The sequence below is a fragment of the Pleurodeles waltl genome, chromosome 3_1, assembly GCF_031143425.1.
Source record: "Pleurodeles waltl isolate 20211129_DDA chromosome 3_1, aPleWal1.hap1.20221129, whole genome shotgun sequence".
In the NCBI taxonomy this organism is placed as follows: Eukaryota; Metazoa; Chordata; class Amphibia; order Caudata; family Salamandridae; genus Pleurodeles; species Pleurodeles waltl.
The window spans coordinates 1,826,475,217-1,826,493,860 of record NC_090440.1 but is presented as its reverse complement, the minus strand read 5'-3'; the positions used below and the strand labels follow the sequence as shown (position 1 = coordinate 1,826,493,860).

General features: G+C 41.3%; 1 protein-coding gene across 1 annotated transcript in view; it reads right to left on the bottom strand.

The window, feature by feature from the left end:
* STAT4 (signal transducer and activator of transcription 4) overlaps window positions 1-16,766 on the bottom strand; it is a 522,693-nt gene extending 505,927 nt beyond the window's left edge. The window contains exons 1-2 of the mRNA XM_069225876.1: window positions 16,453-16,766; window positions 12,885-13,015 (exon numbers count right to left, since the gene is read on the bottom strand). Of these exons, the coding sequence (XP_069081977.1) occupies window positions 12,885-13,012 (128 nt within the window). The 5' untranslated portion in view covers window positions 13,013-13,015; window positions 16,453-16,766. The remainder of the gene's footprint in view (window positions 1-12,884; window positions 13,016-16,452) is intronic.
* Window positions 16,767-18,644: the final 1,878 nt, after the last annotated feature.

Here is an 18,644-nt window from a genome sequence, read left to right as displayed (position 1 = left end):
GATCCACAGCAATTACACAGTTACTCTTATAACTCTTTTGGTGGTGCATAAGCATACATACTATTCAGACATAGGTTAGAATCACAAAGCTTTTCTTTTAAGTAGATTTGTGTTGTTCCTCACTTACTAATTTACTGTGGAATTTTCTAACTGATGGAAAAAGTGTTTGGTGAAGCAGACTCTAAATCCCTCATCAGCAGTACTGAAGGACCTATAAGAATAAAGATGTAAAAAATACTTTTCGTTTTGTTTTAAAAACTAATGGGTTGCTTTTTCGCACTTAGGAAACAGAGTTGCCAAGATGAGGGTGTTACTACTGTGGATAATGAGACAGAGGGAGGCGCTGCAAGTGCTGAGGTCACAGTCATCAACAATGCTTCAGAGGCTACTCCTAAAATAGATACAATGGGTCCAGGCAAAGGGCCTAAAAGGGACATAGAATCACCTCCCAAGTCCCCTATACTTCGTAAGACTTACTGGAGAAAATGAAAGCCCTAAAACATTTTTCATTTTTGACACAAAGAACACTTTACAAAATATGGAAGAAAAATGGTCCAATCTTCATGCCAGACATGCAGAGGATAATTGACTGAAGACTATGTAGAAACGTTTAAAGCTATGACCATACACAACAATTCTATGAAAAAACTCACATAGGAGTTAGGGAATATAAAGGGAAGTAGCAATTTGTGCAGAGGGTTCTTCAGTGTCATGGTTTTGGTCTCAGTATACTTGGCTATATAGGTCCTCATTACGAGTCTGGCGGTCCTGACACCACCTGACTTGTGCTGCTTTTCGGACCCTTGCCAATGCGGCAGTCCGACAGCCACATTAAGACCGTGGCGAAAGCACCCCGGTCCTACCGCCGGCACCGCCATTTTTTCACCATCGGACAGCCTGACGGCTCCTGCGGTCTTAATCTGACAGGGCAGCACTGCAAGCAGCACTGCCCTGGGGATAATGACTCCCGTGTCCGCCAGCTTTTGCATAGAGGTTCCACCCCATGCAATTACATGCAGTGAAAAGCATGACGGGTGCTGTCTCACCCGATGCACCACAACATTGCCACCGGCTCGATTAGGAGCCGGCGTCAATGTTGTGAGTAGTGTCCCGCTGGCCCAGTGGGGAACTCATAAAAGGGCCAGTGGGCAGAGCACCAAACTGGCGGTCTTCTGACCTAACGAGTTTGGCAGGTGGCCTCCGCTGTCCACCAAACTCGTAATGAGGCCCATGGTGTTCAACAACACAACAACATCCCAAATACCATCTGAGTATTATGGGCCTACCGTTTAGACTATCCTTCTAACCTTTTATAAAACACAATGAGGAGTCAGCTGCAGGAGACTGTGGAAAAGAACTGCAGGCGTCACCTTCTTGAAGCAAATATCGTGGAATATGAACAATGTTGGTGACAGCCCTTGGCGATTTAGGAATGCATGCAGAATAGACCACTGGTGCTATCAGGTCCATCTGCTGCATTTTGAAATGTGGACCACTAGCTTCTCCCCTTTCACATTCATTCAGTTGTTTTTTAACAAACTGCATCAGATTGGGCAAAGACATTTGCATCTAATAAATATCAGCTGGTGGCTATTCTACTTTTGAAGTCACTCACAAAGTTTCTGTCTTACAGCATCATGCAGTTCTAGGCATGTATTTGTTTTTCTTTAACATGCATGTTTCTCCTTTGGCTTTTGTGGTGAAATGCTAGGATTTGTCTTCCTTTATGTACAAGGATGATGTTTAGATCTTCATAAGAGTGGTGATTGATCTGGGTGACACTATTGATAACCTTAGAGCCTTTCTATATGATTTGGATACTTGGATCAGCCTTTACCTTACTGAGGTTTAGATGAACCAACTGGAAATTCTTGTAGCAGATAATTGTTTTGAATTTGAAGATATGAGTCCTGTTGAAGCTGAAAATAGAGGACCACATTAGTCTGTTCTTGACTTCTCTTGAACTGGCTCTTAGTGCAAAAGTGTATAAATCTCAATGTGCTTTGTTCATAGAACATAGCCTACTCTGTACCAATCTGCATGAAAGGCTTGGCTAAAACAATGGTGCTAAAGTGTTTGTTTGTCATATTTCTAAAACATTGAAATCCTTAAGGACAACCACCCTTGTCCATCATACACTACTCTGCAAGTATACCCCTAATTCCCTTCCTAATTCCCCTGTTGTTTAATCCTCATATTTTACCATTAATATAGTGATGATGCTCAGCTGGGACTTAGAGTATACTCTGTGATACATGCTTCTTTTTTCAACAAATTAACTCATGGATGTCTTTCTTGAAATTCAACCTTAATCAGAGTCTTTACTAACTTAGCAATATCCCATTTGCGTAATAATTCCTTGTCACAAAATTGACTTGGCTACCTTGATCCTTTTAGGAATTACAGCTGATCCAGCGAAACCTTTGGGATTCATCCTTAACAAGAAGATAGTCATATTAAAAATAACATAAAAGGTGCACAACTCCAAGTGAGGTTGTTGATACAAAATTAACCCTTGCATTCCTAAGCAAAACCTAAAATAAATAGTACAATCATGTTCCTAGGGAATCTATTGCAATATTTGTGTCTTATGGCTGGCACAAGGTGTAGGGATCAGATCATCACAGTGCTAAATGATCTCCAATTGTGCCCTCTCAAAGCAAAATTTTCCTTCAAACTTCCTAGTATGACATACATGGCGGTCCATATAAGCATGTCAAAATATCTCCCACAGAATCTGACAATATCTGGAGCTGCCTGTTTGTCCAGAAGCAAAAGTGGATACACATAACTTTGAAACATGAGACACTGAAACATGTGGTGGCATAATAGAGTTTGGAGTTTCTATGATGCAAGACTCTGTTTTACTGCAACACTAAAATGAGGACTCAATCCAAGGTCAGATTTTAGTTGCCCTGTGGATGGGGCACTTTGTAATAAACTTACTTTAGATTCTGTCCATGTTCTTATCTCATTACTTCCTGTAGACTACAGCTGTTTTTCACTGAGGACCATGCAAATGGAGTGCTCTGGACTCTGTCCTTATTGGGGATGATCTGCATTCTTGTAGAACACTGTGGAACTGATGATTACACTAATCATAGAAATCACATAGATGGTAAGCAAAGTTACATGGTAAGCCAAAAATTTGAAATTAGGCACTTATCTTAGTGAGCACAGCTGGCGTATGAGAAATATGTGGGCATCCGCCATTTGATTTTGGGTCATAGTGCTCTACAGTTTTGCACAGTGAAAGCAAAAGAGATTCCCTCAAGGGTGGTGGTCGAAGTGATCAACACCTGGAGGATAACACAGGCCTTCACAGTGAATGGCACGGAACGAGTGGAGTGATCACCACAGTAAATAGCAGTAACACGAGAAAGGACAGAATCTGTTCATGGTGAATGATACAGAGTGTGAGACATCTCCCAGCAGCAATGCAATGGCATGTGGCAAGTTGAGCAGTGACCATTGCACGAAGAGTGTCAGCCCTTCTCAGGATGTGAGAAAGTTTTGTATATATTGTTGTGCTTGAAAATAATTCACTGGTCAGTTTTTCCACAGGGAGAGGTGGCACATTTTTGAGGCACTGTGGGAAAACAGGAACCTGTCAAAGAGTGAGTTTTTGCATCTGGGGAGAATGTCTGATCATAGTTATTCAGAAGTTTCCCATTGATGACTCATCTGGGGTGTCCAATTCATTTTGATTCTCATCATCAATAGAAAATGTATATACATTCTAGAAAGACAGAACCCCCATTGTTTTGTTTGAAATACAAATGGCACATTAAGCAGAGAATTCAACATAATTCAAGACAGTGCAGTTACAGGTATGAGTATAATATATTCTTAATTTTCTTCTAGATATACTTTAAACTTAGAGCAATTTGGTAAGGCTATTAATATAAGTCTATACTGCAGCACAGAGATAACATATTAGTTTCTGGAACAGTATTTGGGTACCTAAGCAGGGACCAGTGTGCACTGTCTCGTCTTTTCTGTGTCTCTCTGTTGAGCTGTGGTCTGTTTCAAATTGTGTTGCTTCTATGTTGTATTATATTAAATAGCAAGTGCTAGTTTTAATTTTAGTGTTCATTTTACAAAAATGCTTACTATACCAGCTCCACCTTTTTCACAAGAGTACCAAGTGCCCCCTTTAATGGCATGTAGTCGAGTGCAGAGAGAGAAAAAAGTCTTTATTGATGGTTTTCTTGAAAAGTAATATTCAGGAATTTAAAGGAATTCAATCAAGAAAAGAGCAGAGGATTGACTGAGTTTGAAATACGTTTTGAGAAACTGATTTATTACTATGAACTGAAATGTTGTGTTTTCATTGAGAGGTTCCAGTTTGGGATGAGAGTACAGAAACAAGGTTAATCTTTGAAAGAGTGTTTTAATGAATTGGGCATTTAGTGTCATTGTGTAAGTTTGATGAGCAGATTTAGATTGGTGTTGACGTGCATGAGTAATAAAGTGAGAGTACAACAATGCATGCATAGAAGAAATACAGAAACACAACATGGGAACTCATGGAGTTCAACTTGTTGGCAACAAAAAGAGTGAAACAAAAGGAAAATTAACAGAAGTCTTTGTTTTAGGGTTGGCAATATAGGGTACATAGCCATGTATTAGGAATACCCTGCCTTGAGATGAATGTAGTAACAACATGCAGAAAGACTGTACAAATCAATATACTCAGACAGGTGGAAACTTCAAACAGGCATATCTTCAGCCCGTTAGGGCTTATTTTACTTATCTTTGACACATTTTGCTCCTGGTGGCCAGGCCTACCCACCAGGAGCATTATCATCAGGACTTCTGGCATTTCAAATGGCACATTTTGTGGGGAGCGGGATTGTACCATACACGTTTGTATACTGGCTCATGATGTTCCTCTTCCACTAGTGGAGGCATCTTGGGATACCCCTCTGCAACCAGTCAACAGAAGACCATCCTGGCTGCACTTCCCAGATGTCAGTGCCGCTTCTCATCTTGTAGGGCACCCGGGTGGTTGTGTAGTCAAGGCCCTTTCCCACCGCTACTAAGAAAGGTATGGCACAAGGAGAGCAAACATCCAGCTCCCAAGACCATTGGAGCTGGCCCCTTATGTCCTCTAAGTGCCACTGGCCCATGATAGACTCACTTAGCCTTGGGGGTCATTTGGGATCAAAGTCCCAATGTTCCTCCTCGTAAAGCCTCAGGTAACTTCTCCTTCCAGCCAAACACACTTTATCTGTTGCCGCTCCTAGGTTGATGGTCTTCCCAAACATCTCTCCCGTGTGCAAGGTCTTTTAAGTGAAAGTGGAACATTTTAGGGGCCAAGCACCCTTGCCCAATCCTAGGATGCCTCATCATTCTTTCACCCCGTTCCAACTCTCCTGCACAGCATTCTGGGATACTGCAAAATGGTGCCTTCAAGCTGTCTCTTGTAAAAGCTTGCCTCAGCTCTGTCCCTGGTAGGCACAGCTTGCTTATCTCTTCCCACCAAAACATCAAAGGTAAGCCCTCCTGTACTGGCTGCAGAGGTCTAGACTTCCTTCTTTGTTTCTGTAGGCAAGGGCTGTCCCAGCTCAGGTGCAGTGTGACACACTGTTTGTCAGATTATTTCCTCATTTCTTCCTTTCCCAAGAACTGAGTCAAGGACTGGTAATTGTGGGAGGGCTTTGATCCCTCTGCTGGGGAGCAGTGTAATTAACTGGGTTCAGTGGGGTAGCAAAAACCCTGGATCTGATTATGAGCTGAGTCAGAGACATATGACAAATCCGTAAGTCCAATAAAATGTAGTTGTGGGTTAGTTAGGCCTTTGGAATTTTGTGTACCTGTATCTCAAACAGGGGGTCAGCCAACTGCCCCTTGGAGGCACTTCTAGGGTTGTGGAAATAGGGCAAGCAGGTCCAATCTTCCTTCTTCAGGTAGCAGGGCAGCCCATCTGAATCTTCTCAGTTCTAGGACTGTTATGATTTCAGGTTCTGGGAATGCCACTTTTATACCCAGAGCCACCTGTGGACAGGGAAACCCACTTTTTCTATCCCTACCCTAACACTAGTCATTTCTTCCCTTTCCCCTAGGTTTGGCTCCAGCCTGTATAATGAATTAAAGGGCAGGTAGGCCCAGTTACGAACTCCATCTACCAGTGGCAAGATCTGTTTCTTCTGAAGTCAGGAATGGCTGAGTTGATCTACAAGGCTACTATTTGAAGTGTGATCAGTGCAAAAGCCTATCTCCTCCCTATCCCTTGTGTCAGAAAGATCTACTCCTCTCTACACCCAGGTCCTTTGTTAACTGTTGTTTTCGATGCACATTTCCCAGTGGGGGAGCCATCAACAATCAGGAGACCCCAGACACTGTCTAAAAGTCACATTTGGCTTAGGCAGAAAAATGCTAACTTTCCAAAAATGATGGATTGGGATGAGGCCCCAATGATTGCTAGTGGCTGATTCAAGCATTACACCCATTACTTTGTTTTTGATGCGACGAGTATTCCATGTTCACTGTGCCACTAGAACCAGTACTAGGTTGCTTATGTTCCAGTTCAGGGAGGACCTGGCCTCTCAGTTCGAACTGGAATGTTCTCATTGGAGCAGGATCAAGATTGATTGCATACGGCTGGGCCCAAGTTGGGATGGCCAGATAAGTGAAAAATGAGGGATTTGGATGCAGCCTGAGTAATTGCCATGTCTGGGATTAATTCAAGTATTTAGTCCATCACTTTGTTTTTGATGCCCTAACTTTCTAACAGTGGCAATTGTAAAACAGAAATTTTAAATCTGACTTTACTGATAAAGATAAACTTAAAATATGATTACAATGAGTTGAAGAAGTATGTCCTAGTGGTTCCCAAACTGAATTTACCATTTATTAAATGTATTATTGTAAAACAGTGTTAGTCTATGGTAGGTCCTCTGGCTGCAGGGAAATAGTATTGGGGGGTTATTCATTTCTAGGACAGGTAAAAGATTACATCCATGTTATTCTTTATGAATACACCGCATCCCATCCTATGAGCCTTTATGGCCCACCTTAGGGATACCTTATAAGTATTATAAAGGAAGGTTTATGCTTAGGAAAGGTGTTATTTGGCCAAGTCAAAATGACTGTTAAAACTGCACTGTAGGCTGTATTGGTAGGCCTGAGACATGCTTTACATCGCTACTTTGGTGGGTGGCACAATGCAGTCCACTAGTACCACTTGCAGGCCCTTGGAACAGGTGGTACTACTTACTAAGGTCTTAAAAAGAAATTAAATATGCCAGTGAGGTGAATACAGATTTTAGCATCTTTATAGGAAATAGCACATGCACTTTACTCCTGGTTGACAAGGGTAAAATGCACAGAGCCCTAATGCCAACAAAAACAGGTTCTGCTACAAAAAGCAGAAATCTGGGGTAACACCACAGAGAAATGGTCATTTCCAGAAGTTGTAGCTATAGTAGAAAGTATCTGTTAACTGACCATGATTGAAGAAACATTCTAGCCTTGACCTACTGAAGCAGAAGTCACAAAAAGGTGATCAGATTATCCAAAGGGACTGGATCCTTTCAAAATATACCAAGATAGCCCTTCTTATATCTAATAAATGTAATAATGTTTCCTTCTGAGAAATCGGAGTAGAAAAAAGACATGTAGAACAAATTCCTGATCTTGATGTAATGAGTGTGTTCACTGAAAAAAACAGAAGTTAAAGTAACATTACACTTTATGACATCACTGATGACATCTCAAATGACATCTTTGGTGACATCACTGATGTCAACAAAAACAGATCTTTTTATCACACCTAACTATAATGTTACTTTAACCTTCATTTTGTCAGTGAATCTCTAGGGTTTTTTTTATGTAAAATTATATTTTTTAACTGCAAAATGTTATTACCACATATAAACCCAGACCCCCACAGGAAGTCAACCACATGCTATACACAGGAATCACAGCCTTTGGCTGTACACAGCAGAGAGTTGTCTACAAGGCCTGAAGCCAACCCTCTGAGGCTGGCAACCCCTGCAAGTAGCCAACCCCACAGGTCACTTAAAAAACCAGCGTACAAAACCATAGAAATTCACCTGTTATAGTTAGAGTTATCTCAAGCGACTATAACTTGTGCCCTAAAGTAACTATAAGGCACCGCCATGCACAGTTTTTTCATCAAAAACGTTACTACAAATATTACATTGATATTATAAATTATGTTATCACAGATTTCATGAGTGCCGTAATTTGTGGGGTACTTAGCAGTCATGGCGAGAGCGCATGCTATAATAAGTTGAGATAACTATAACTATAACAGGTGAAATAATATGGTTTTGTATGTTTAAAATGTGAGCTTAACTACAATGTCCCTGTAACTTTTCTTTTTTTAAGTAAATTTCTATGTTTTTTAAATTCCATTTCCTAACTATAACATCCCTGTAACCTTTGTTTTTTTCAGTGAATTTCTATGTTTTTTTTAAACGTAAAGTAATTTTCATTACTATATGTTAATCTAACCACTGCTATGCACAGCCTTTGACCCCCCAATCCTCTAACCACCCAACCCCATGCTGTACACGGCCTTTGGCCATGTGCAGCGTGTGTTGGCCACAGGTCTGTGTGTACTCCCTCCCTGCCTCATTTTACATTAATATATGTATTTTGGGGGGGGGAGCAGTGTGTGAGCGCACATGTCTGGAGACAGGGAAACAGAAGAAACCTCTGCTTCCAGCAAGTAAGAGCTGTTTGACAGCTCTCACTTGCTGAGTGCTCAGTGCTTGCTCTGAGTTGGCAGAAGCTGTCAAAGCTCCCGCCAAGTCAGAGCAAGCAGCTATGTCCCGGGGGTGGGCACCCTGGGACATAGCAGGGGCCAGTCCTTGGGGGTGGTGGTCCCCAGGGGCCAGTCCTTGGGGGGGGGAGGGTCCCCAGGTCTATTATTGGCTCCATGGGGTGGGGTGCACAGCTCCTCTCCAAAATGGAACCCCTATCTTTTTTTAATTCAGCCTGGGGGGGTGCCTGGGGCCACAGGGGGCATGCAGCCCCCCCACACACTTTATTGAATATTTGCCCTGGGGAGATGGGGGTCCACGGGACTGGTGCTCCTCCCCTACCACCCCCCCCGCATTTCATTCTATGTTTGGCCCTGGGGATTTGTCAGACCCTGGAACTGCAGGAGGGGTAGGTGGCCCTCCTGCATTTCATTCTATGTTTGATACCGGGGAGGTGGCATTTCCTGGGCTGCGCCAAGAAGCCAGGTAAAGATTCATTCCTAATATACTAGCCTTTGCAATCATCTGGGGACATCAAAATCCTCCTTAGTTAGAACATTGTGTGAATGGTAGCTGACATGTAAAACATAATGACCCTGTGGGGCAACCCAGCCTGGCAGAATACTCAAGATGGGAAACCAAGGAAAGATCAAACACAACAGGGAGGAAAGTAAATCATGGAAAACCTGAGTGAGGTAACAGTGTAATTTACATGGACACAGAGGATCTACAAATAGTCAATGTTTAAGATATTCCTACATTTTCAATGATATGCTTCCTCCTTTACCTAGAACAGAAATTGATTCCCAAAGGTAGCTGTTTTGAGAGAAAAAAAGCTTTTCCTTCAGTTCTAGTGTTATAAGGTTTGGGAGTTTTCTAAAACATTTCAAGTAGATAGATGGGGATTGACTCATAGACAGCGCATGCCAGGCAGAGTCATATGAAAATTACCAAATTAACTGATTATTTCCTGATGAGTTTCTCACTGTTTCTGCCAGAGTGGGTGCCTGCTGTTCGTCCATACATTCATCTTATTGCCTATGGCTAACACCTCAGTTTGATCAGTGTTTGGTTGTAATTTGTTCAGCTCCAGTGACACAGCCATCATGCTTTTTAGGAATTTGGCACAAATGTGGTCAGTCATGCCATCCAGCCGGACTATTGGTTGCATATCATCAGCGTAGCCGAAAAAGTGAAACTATAAGAACGAATTAAAGATCTTAAAGTCTTCACACTCTCATTGAATAATTCTGGGCTAATAAACAAGCACTCAGGAATTCCGAAGTACACGTTTTTCAGACTTTCAGATACTGATAGTCTCGCAGGGCTTCAAGCTACAAATCAATCAGAATCTTCATGCTGTTCTTTCTCTTTCAGAGAAACCAGGTTCTACAAAAAGAGCAGTCTTTCAACCTTCTCCACCCTCCCCTGCTTCTTTGGGGAGGGGCAATGGGCCAGGAAGAGCAATAGGAGGAATCAATCCCACTTTGCAAGAATATAATGCTAAAAGCATGTTGAACAACGCACAGAGTAAGATGTAAACACCACACTCACCTGTCTGGAGCCAGGCATATAATTCGCTGCTATTTGCACTAAGAGCAAAACCATACGTTTGTGCATGTAAAATATCTCATAATCAACCTAGGTTGTGAGCGCACTATAACTGATCACCACATGCCTCTTCCTTCCCTGCCAGCAGCTTCACTGAGAGGAGAAGGAAACAAAAAGCAATCACTTTTAGAAAATGCTTTGTGTACTCGCACTTGTGACAGATACTGCAATTCTTCATTTTTTGGTCCACTCCAAATACACTTGTGAGATTTCAGAAGTATCTAATTCATCCATTTTACAATATCCGATTCGTTTTTCCAAACATGTTCTGAAATGATGGAGGTTCAAGTCCGAACTCTCCACTCATTACATATTATGGGTCACCACTGATCCGAAAGCCAACTTTAGATACCTACTGTGACCACCCTTGAAAACCTAAGCCCGGCCGAGATCTTATCAAAGCTTGTGTTTGGGTCGGAGACATGAAGAAACAGGAGATTGTTGGGATTGCCAGCCTTTTTATGGTGCCCAGCAGGGGTAGGCATGGCTTGCATTCTCAGCACGTTCCTGGGTGTCCTCCCTGAGAGAAGTTGAATCACCTCATAAGTAAGAGCTGGGGGAGGGATGGCAGGGTAATGTCTCAGTGTGACAGGCTAATGGATCATGAATTTTACACAAACAATGGAGACACCTGACCCTTGTGGCCCACCCTTGTGGGCCTAATATGAATAATCATCTGATGTGCTTTCAGAGTTAAAAGATTCTGATTTCTGGAACCGTCTATCCAATCATATAGAATGGAACCTCAGAAGAAAATGAGACAAGCTGCTGATGTGAAGTCCTGGATCAACAGAACAATGGAATCCTATTCAACACATTCATCTGTTGAGTAACTTTGGCAAGAAAATCCACAAGAATGTACACCTTCCTTATGTTCTTATAGCATCATGAAATGCTGCAGGATTCCGGATACAAAGGTCCCCGGTACTACGTATGACATTAGAAAACTGAAAGAAGAAAACGGAAAAAAACAAGCATTGGCAAAGCCAATAGATCTGGTTTAATGTGGTAGCATTAACAACGCGCTCAGGCCAAAATGATGCTTGAATGTGTTGGCATATTCATGTAACACTATTGGCCTTGCAAGAATGTGAATAGTTAGCACGTGATAAAATGTTTAGGCTATTGTTTGACAATTTCATTTTTGCCAAACAATGAAGGGAAGTGGATAGAAAGTGGGTGGATAGATGTGCAGAGGATTATGCATTGTTCTCAAACAGGAATCTTCCATTAGAATTCGAGGTCTGCAGCCTATAACTGCTACTGGGAAATACCTCACACACACGCGAACTCAACCTGAATGAAAGATTAGTACTTTGAGGTAAATGTTAGGCCTGACAAGGTGATAACATTTTTTGTAAAAAATATGACTCTTAAACTTTCTGCTTGGGTTTCTCATTGCTTTAGACAGATCTTCATTTACAGAGAAACTCATGGGAAGTATTTGGCATCCCTGCTGATTCTATAATGGCCAAGCCAAAAACAGTGAATTCTTCAATGGATAGGCACATGGACGCAAAGAGTGTATCTTGCTCCAATATTATAGAAAGACACACATGCTTCTGCTGAATTTACACGTGTTCAATGTCTGCTACTATATGCCCAATTCAAAGCTAACATCCAAATGTATTATTGTGTATGGTATTCCAGAACTGAGCCATCGTCTGATCATGGATGATGGGCAAATCAGGCTAAACATTATTTCAGAATTCTCTTGCCTATGACTAAACCTCAAACAGAACAGACCATAGCCATTTGAAGTTTCTTTTTTTTGTCATGAAAGGAAATGTTTAAATCAGCAAAATATATTCCACAGTTGTTTAGCAATGTTGCTGTTGAATCAGCCAACTGAGTGGAAAAAGCCTGTACAGGAAAACATTTAGAAAGCTTGCATTTCCTATCCACCACACCACCTAAAAACTCTTTCACAAAGCAGATTAATGTGGCTGTTGGTCAGAAACAGCCACGAAGGGGTAGACTCTGTCTGGCAGACCCTACCTAAGGTCAATAAAACTTCATGGAAGTTTGGAAGGCACCAAAGGAAAAAAAGTTGATAACACATCTTACCTCTCTTTAACAATGAGATAAGGTCTAAAAGAATTATAAAGTCTGCTGATCTGTGATTTGTCTACGCACAATACTCTCGACATATAAGTCACAATATGACCTGGGTCTTGGTCCACAAGTCAAGACAAATTGCTATATTTCCTGTAAATCTTTATGCTAGTTTCCGTAGCATGCATGTACGCAAATGGCACAGCTTGAAAGGGTGGATAAAGGAGAAAGGTTCAACAGCTGGAGAACTTTTTCAGTGGACGTGAACTGCAAAACAAAACTGACTCCATCCTAGAGTCCTCACTATGTTAAAACACCCTGGGCCATATGTACCAACGAATTTTCCCATAGACACAGAATGGGTAAAACCCTTTGCTACATCTGGCCCCCTGATTTGATTTTGACTTGGCAATTAAAGCTCTTCAGCTGTTTACATTGTGGTTGGTGTCTCTTTAAGTGAAGTAGTTCACGGCTCCATCTTACCAGTCTTGTTTTTCTATCCATTCGGCAAGAAGGTCTCGAACATCCATGGGAAAGCTGTCATCATAAAACTGATCAACTTGCTCCAGAAACTTGGGCTCCAACTGCTGCACCTGACTCCACTGAGCCATACTCTAAAAAGACAGGGATAAAGCAACTGGTTATAAGATGACAAAATAATGCTGCAAATCCAATCCCTTCACAGGATATTTCCTTTGAATCTTATTATTAAAATCCCCAACAAATTTTACCAGTCACACATAATTGGTCTACGATTTCTTACCCCAATGAATGGGTTATTCAAAGTAAAATTATGACCACATTTTATGAACATGGATGTAAGTAGGTTGATTGCTTTCCAGGCTAATTAATATGCATTTAAGTATACTGGTAGTTTTCTGGCCAGCGTCTCCATAACCACGGAAAATGTTTAAATAAATGCCTTTCACGATACTTTAAAATTAAGATGACGAAAATACACACCTGCTTAGTATACAGAAGCTTGATATTCATACTATTTTTAAGTGACAAGTAATCACTATGGTGACATTAGTCCACTATATTGATACAATAAATTAAATAAACCTAAAAAAAAAAAAATGTGCATTTCTGTATCTTCCGGTTACATTATTCCCATAAACTATTTTCTAGGAAAACCTCGGATTTGTCTTTAAAAAATAATAATAGATAAAACCTAACTTTTGGCACTTATGCACCAAGTCTGCGTGCATTCAATGGATTTTAAGTGCATAAAACAAACATTCTTGCCATGTTTGCTGTATACTACTCTTTAGTTGCCCCTCGAGTTTTCCTCTCAAAGATTAGTTTAGTGGCAACCACAGTGAGCTATGTCATGATTTCCTGTAATTCAATCATTATTTTGCAAGAAATACACCTAGGAGACTTCGCCTGGATTTAGGACATGGGAAGAGTGAACAGCAACAATATTACCTTCCAAGGCTTAGAGGAGGGCGGACCAACAAATAAAAGGGGAGAGCCGCGCTAAAAGACTGGTTCAGCTCTTCAAGCCCCTTGCATGACCCAAGGCCTGAACATATTTACTATATGAACTGTACAATAAATATCACATAAAATATGATAAAGTCTCTTCAAAATTCAAAAAGATTTATTTCTTTAATATTTTAAGCATTTACAATAATGTGGAACATTATAGCACTGCAGTGAGACGTACTTATAGTTTTGAAAAACTGGTACTCTCGTCTCATATATTTGAAAGTGCTTTCATACGTAATAATGAAGAAAAAAGAGTTTTGGAGAAATAAAATATTTGCCTAAGATCACACTATTTAAGATGGAATCTGTGATTTATCAAGGTTTTCAGGTTTCATTTTGCACAAACCAGCCAGTAAATGGGTATATATTTTGTCTTTCCTTATTTTAAGGTTTGTTTTTTAACTCTTAGCACATTTTTCTGCAGTTTTTGAAATATACCACGAACTCAACCCTAGGAATTGGGGCACTTTACATGAGACCCAGTTATATTAGGTCACACTGCATTGTTTACAGTCAAAGGGAGATTAAGGGCCACATGTACGAAGCATTTTTCTATTCGCAAAGGGGCCGTCTCACAGTTTACAGCTAAAACTGTGTTGTTACCTACCGGTAATCGTCATTACCCTGATGAAGGATCTCCTCATCCCAGTCCTTATAAGTGGTTACAACAAACATGCCATTATTATTATTATTCAGTTATTTCATTAACAGCACAATTTGGAATTTGGAGAATCCCAGATTTTAATTACTGTTGTCATACGAGTTTCATCAGTTTGTGTGTTATGAGAAGGCCCATTGGTTGGTGGTCCTAAAGAATGAGGAATCGTGTAGCCCTGTACTGAAACCAAATGTTTGAATAGTGTGTAAAGGAATCTGGGTTGCCTACACATGTCCTATTTTTATGTGTGTGCATGTTTTTTTCCTAGTAGATTGCATACTGCAAGCAATCAAATGGAAGAATAGCTTTGACACACTGAAAATACATTGTAGAAACGAAATCCGGCCTCAATCAACAGCTCAAAAAATGGCCCCAAATAGATTAGATTTGTAGCTCCAGATTCAATGGGGAGGCAAGCTATCCAAAGCAATTACTTAACAAGACTTGTAGCTTATAAGAGTTTGTAGAAGGAAGACTAGGGTTCAGCAAACATAGACACCTCTCAGATATTACAATATATAGGTTGGAGCTGAAAGGAAAAAATCAGAGCAGTGGATGAAATGGGCAGTGAAGCTATCCTATCCAGAGGAGACTCAGAGAATCATTTTACCCTCACCAGTCGGGACTGCATCCAGCGACGAGGCAAAGGGCACACAACAATTGCCAGTCGTCCTTTAGGATTGATTGGGTACCATCCACATTTTTAAGTCTGACCTTTCGATTTTACTAAAACTATACTTATAATATACTTAATTATTTTGGCTTTAACAAGGGGCACATCAGCATACATGGTAGTTTCTGTAAGTGGCAGAGACTGCTATTGCAAAGTGTGCATTAGCATCAAAGATAGTTTTGCTTTTAGACAGGTAATAATAATTATTATTATTTTTAGATGGATTACGACCCGGAAGCTTCCTCTACAATTTTTTTTTTTGCAAACACCATCACATTACAAACATTGCAATGTTAAAAGGTTGGCAACCAACGTCAGAACTACTGGCCTTGCCAATGTTTGTTCGTTCTTGCTCCTTCGATAGGTTCAGAAGGCAAAAAATGTTTCAGGAAATGATTTACTTGAATAGCTGTTGCTCGTCTAATTCATGGGGCAGACTAGATGGTGCTCCTGGGATTTTCTTTAGATAAAATATTCTCCCCACATAAATGCAAGTTTTGGATCCTTCAGGTGTTGTTTATATGAAGTAAAGAAATTGGCAACTACTGTAAAAAGTGCTGCAGAAGGCGATTAAAAAGGAAGAATATTGTGAACTGTGTTGATTTTATGATACACTCTGTTTTGGGATCATTGCTTAAGGAGAAAGACATGATAACTACGTTTGAACAAACACACTCATTATTAGTTTTGTTCTGGGTTTAGTACCTGCTCAGCAATAGAAAGCAGAGTCAGTATTGTCACCGATTCAACTCGCTTAAATAGAGGAGCTTCGCTCCAAAGTGTTTTTCAGACACTCTTCTTGATAGCCAGGCCAATTTGCGCGCTGTCTCCGCCGAAGCACATATAGCAGAAGAGCACAATGGGTTAAAACCCCGCAGTAGAATATAAACTCATTCTCATCGGTAAATCACTCTCAAACATGTCGTCATGTTCCGCCTTCGAGTGTGGCATACTTGTGCCGCAACATATTTCCGGGTCTAATCTGCAAGCAAAGCTACAGCTGAGCTATGCCACCGTCTGAAATATCTGAACGAAATCATTTGCACGACAGAACTGATACCGCAGCCAGAAGCAAAATGATTTGTAGTAAAAGAAATCATGCACACATTTACTCTATTTCATTCCATTTTTAGATACTTCCCTTTTCGTGTGTCAATTGCAATTGTCCACAGATAAAACACAACTTAAAAAATGATGTACATATTTAAGAATTGAGTTAAACTTACTTGCTTCTTTGCTGCCGAAAATGCTTGAGCTGAAATCGTTCTTGCCGGTTACTAATCGGCTAAGAGTTAACGCCGCTTGCACCCTGGGTTCATCCCCTCCTCAGCTCGTCAAACGCGCGGTCACTAGGTGCCTGCGTAAATGCTTACACCCACTCGCCCATTTCCTACCCGTAGGCACGAGGAAACAAATGTGACCTCTCTCTTCTGACAGCACTGCAGCCTACACACCTCGCACTCTCTTCGGTAGGGACATGCCGAGTTCCCTTCTGTGAGAGAGGCTCACGATGTTAAGCGCTGACAGCTTCAATAGGTTTGGTTCTTGTGTGATGCATGCAGTCAGACACACAGATACCCAGATAACAGGGCACGATTCACCCAAAAAGTAAAATTGAGCAGTGCGTTTGGTGATTACCACTTCCACCTCAACTACGTTTATGGTTTTTAGGAGTTCAGAAAGTACTTTACAAAAAAAGAAAAAAAAACAGTACTTTGGCGATTTCCACTTGACCTACTTAAACGCTTTTTAGGAATTCTCAAAGCTTTGCATTGAAGCATTGAAAGATGCTTTCTCTACCTCCGCAGGAAGTTTGGGGGTATATCGTTCACCTTTGACCCTAGACTAGAGAGTGATTTACTCCAGCTCTAGGCTGGAGTAGGTAGCCCTTTCCACGGTGGGAAATGGTCAGAGAAAAGTTTGTGAATGGCCACGAAAACAGGTTTGTGGGCGCTTACAAACTGTCAAGGCTGGACATGCCTTGAGCCCCACCCGTCCGCGCGCCTCTTACTCCATATTTACTTATCATAATGAGTTTGGGTAAGGGTCGGACTGGGACAGAAAATCGGTCCAGGTTCCAAAATGAAAGTGGCCATATTGGTGAATCAGATAGCAAAAAAGTGGCCCATGTTGTCAGATTGTGACAGTTATGAACTTGTAAAGACACCTGTATAAGTGTTTTACTGTGCAGGGAAGACTGCATGGATTTTAGCAGGCAATGCTTCCTTTAATATCAGGCAAGTCAAAAATAAAAACCGCCTCAGCAGAACATAAACCAGGTCCACAAACAGACAAAAATCGGCCCACACACTGAGCTGCCAGACCAGTCCATTGGGTGATGCTTGATTGCCCTATAGGCCAGTCTGACCCTGTCTTGGATAATATTGCACAAGTTCATTTATTGAGTACAAGGCATTCTGGTGTGAATATCCCTGACTTTTTAATCAGCAATTTTCACCTCTAACAAGAATTACGAATGAAAGTAGCTTTGTGAATCAGATCCAAAGTACCCCTGGCCCATATTGCTATAGATCAAACATTCATGCACATATGCTGGCCTCAGGCAGTAATGAGTCTTAATGTCACTAGGCAGTATTGAACATCCTTAGTCCCAGGCCATAATCATCATCAGTGAAAAAAAGCAGTAATGATGGTTGTAGGCAAGTAATGTTAATAAATAGTCATGGATTTCTGGAGAAATAGGTGAGTGCATGGATCAATGAATGCATACAGGATGCTTTTGTTGCACAGAGGGCCCTGGGGTGGACCTGGAGGACATTTTCCAGACTAGTGTGAGCCGAGTAGGAGATGCTCCATTGATAAAGCATTACAAAAGTGTGAGGCTTCTCCCACAGTGTGGGATGCTATTGCTGCACAGAGGGCCATGAGAAGGGCAAGGAGGACTACATTGTCTAGAATCCTGTGATCTCAGGAGGAGGAGTTCCTTTGACGACCCACTACAAAAGCACAGGGCTTCTTCTGCAGCGCCAGACAATATTGGTGCACAGAGGGTGCTGAGGAGGGCCTGGAGGACTACATTGCCCAGAATCCTGTAAACACAGGGGGAGGGTCTCCATTGACGATGCGATACAAAAGCGTGAGGCTTCTCCCACAGCACAGGATGTATGTGAGACGTGCCTGGGTGAAGACGAGGCCAAGAGGCGGTCCTTCTGGGCTTGTCCATTCCCAATTGGGATTGGGCTGTGACCCCCCTTTTAAATTAAGAAAAACACATTACACTGATTCCTTGGCGACTATGTTACAGTGGGGAAGAGAAAGCCCATGAGTAAAACATGTTCACTTCTGAAGGGAGCTGCCCAGTAGCAGCTCACTTTAAAAAAAAATATATTTTTATTGTTTTATGCACTACGACAAATATATTTACAGACAAATCACAACATCCCTTGAACACTTCGAT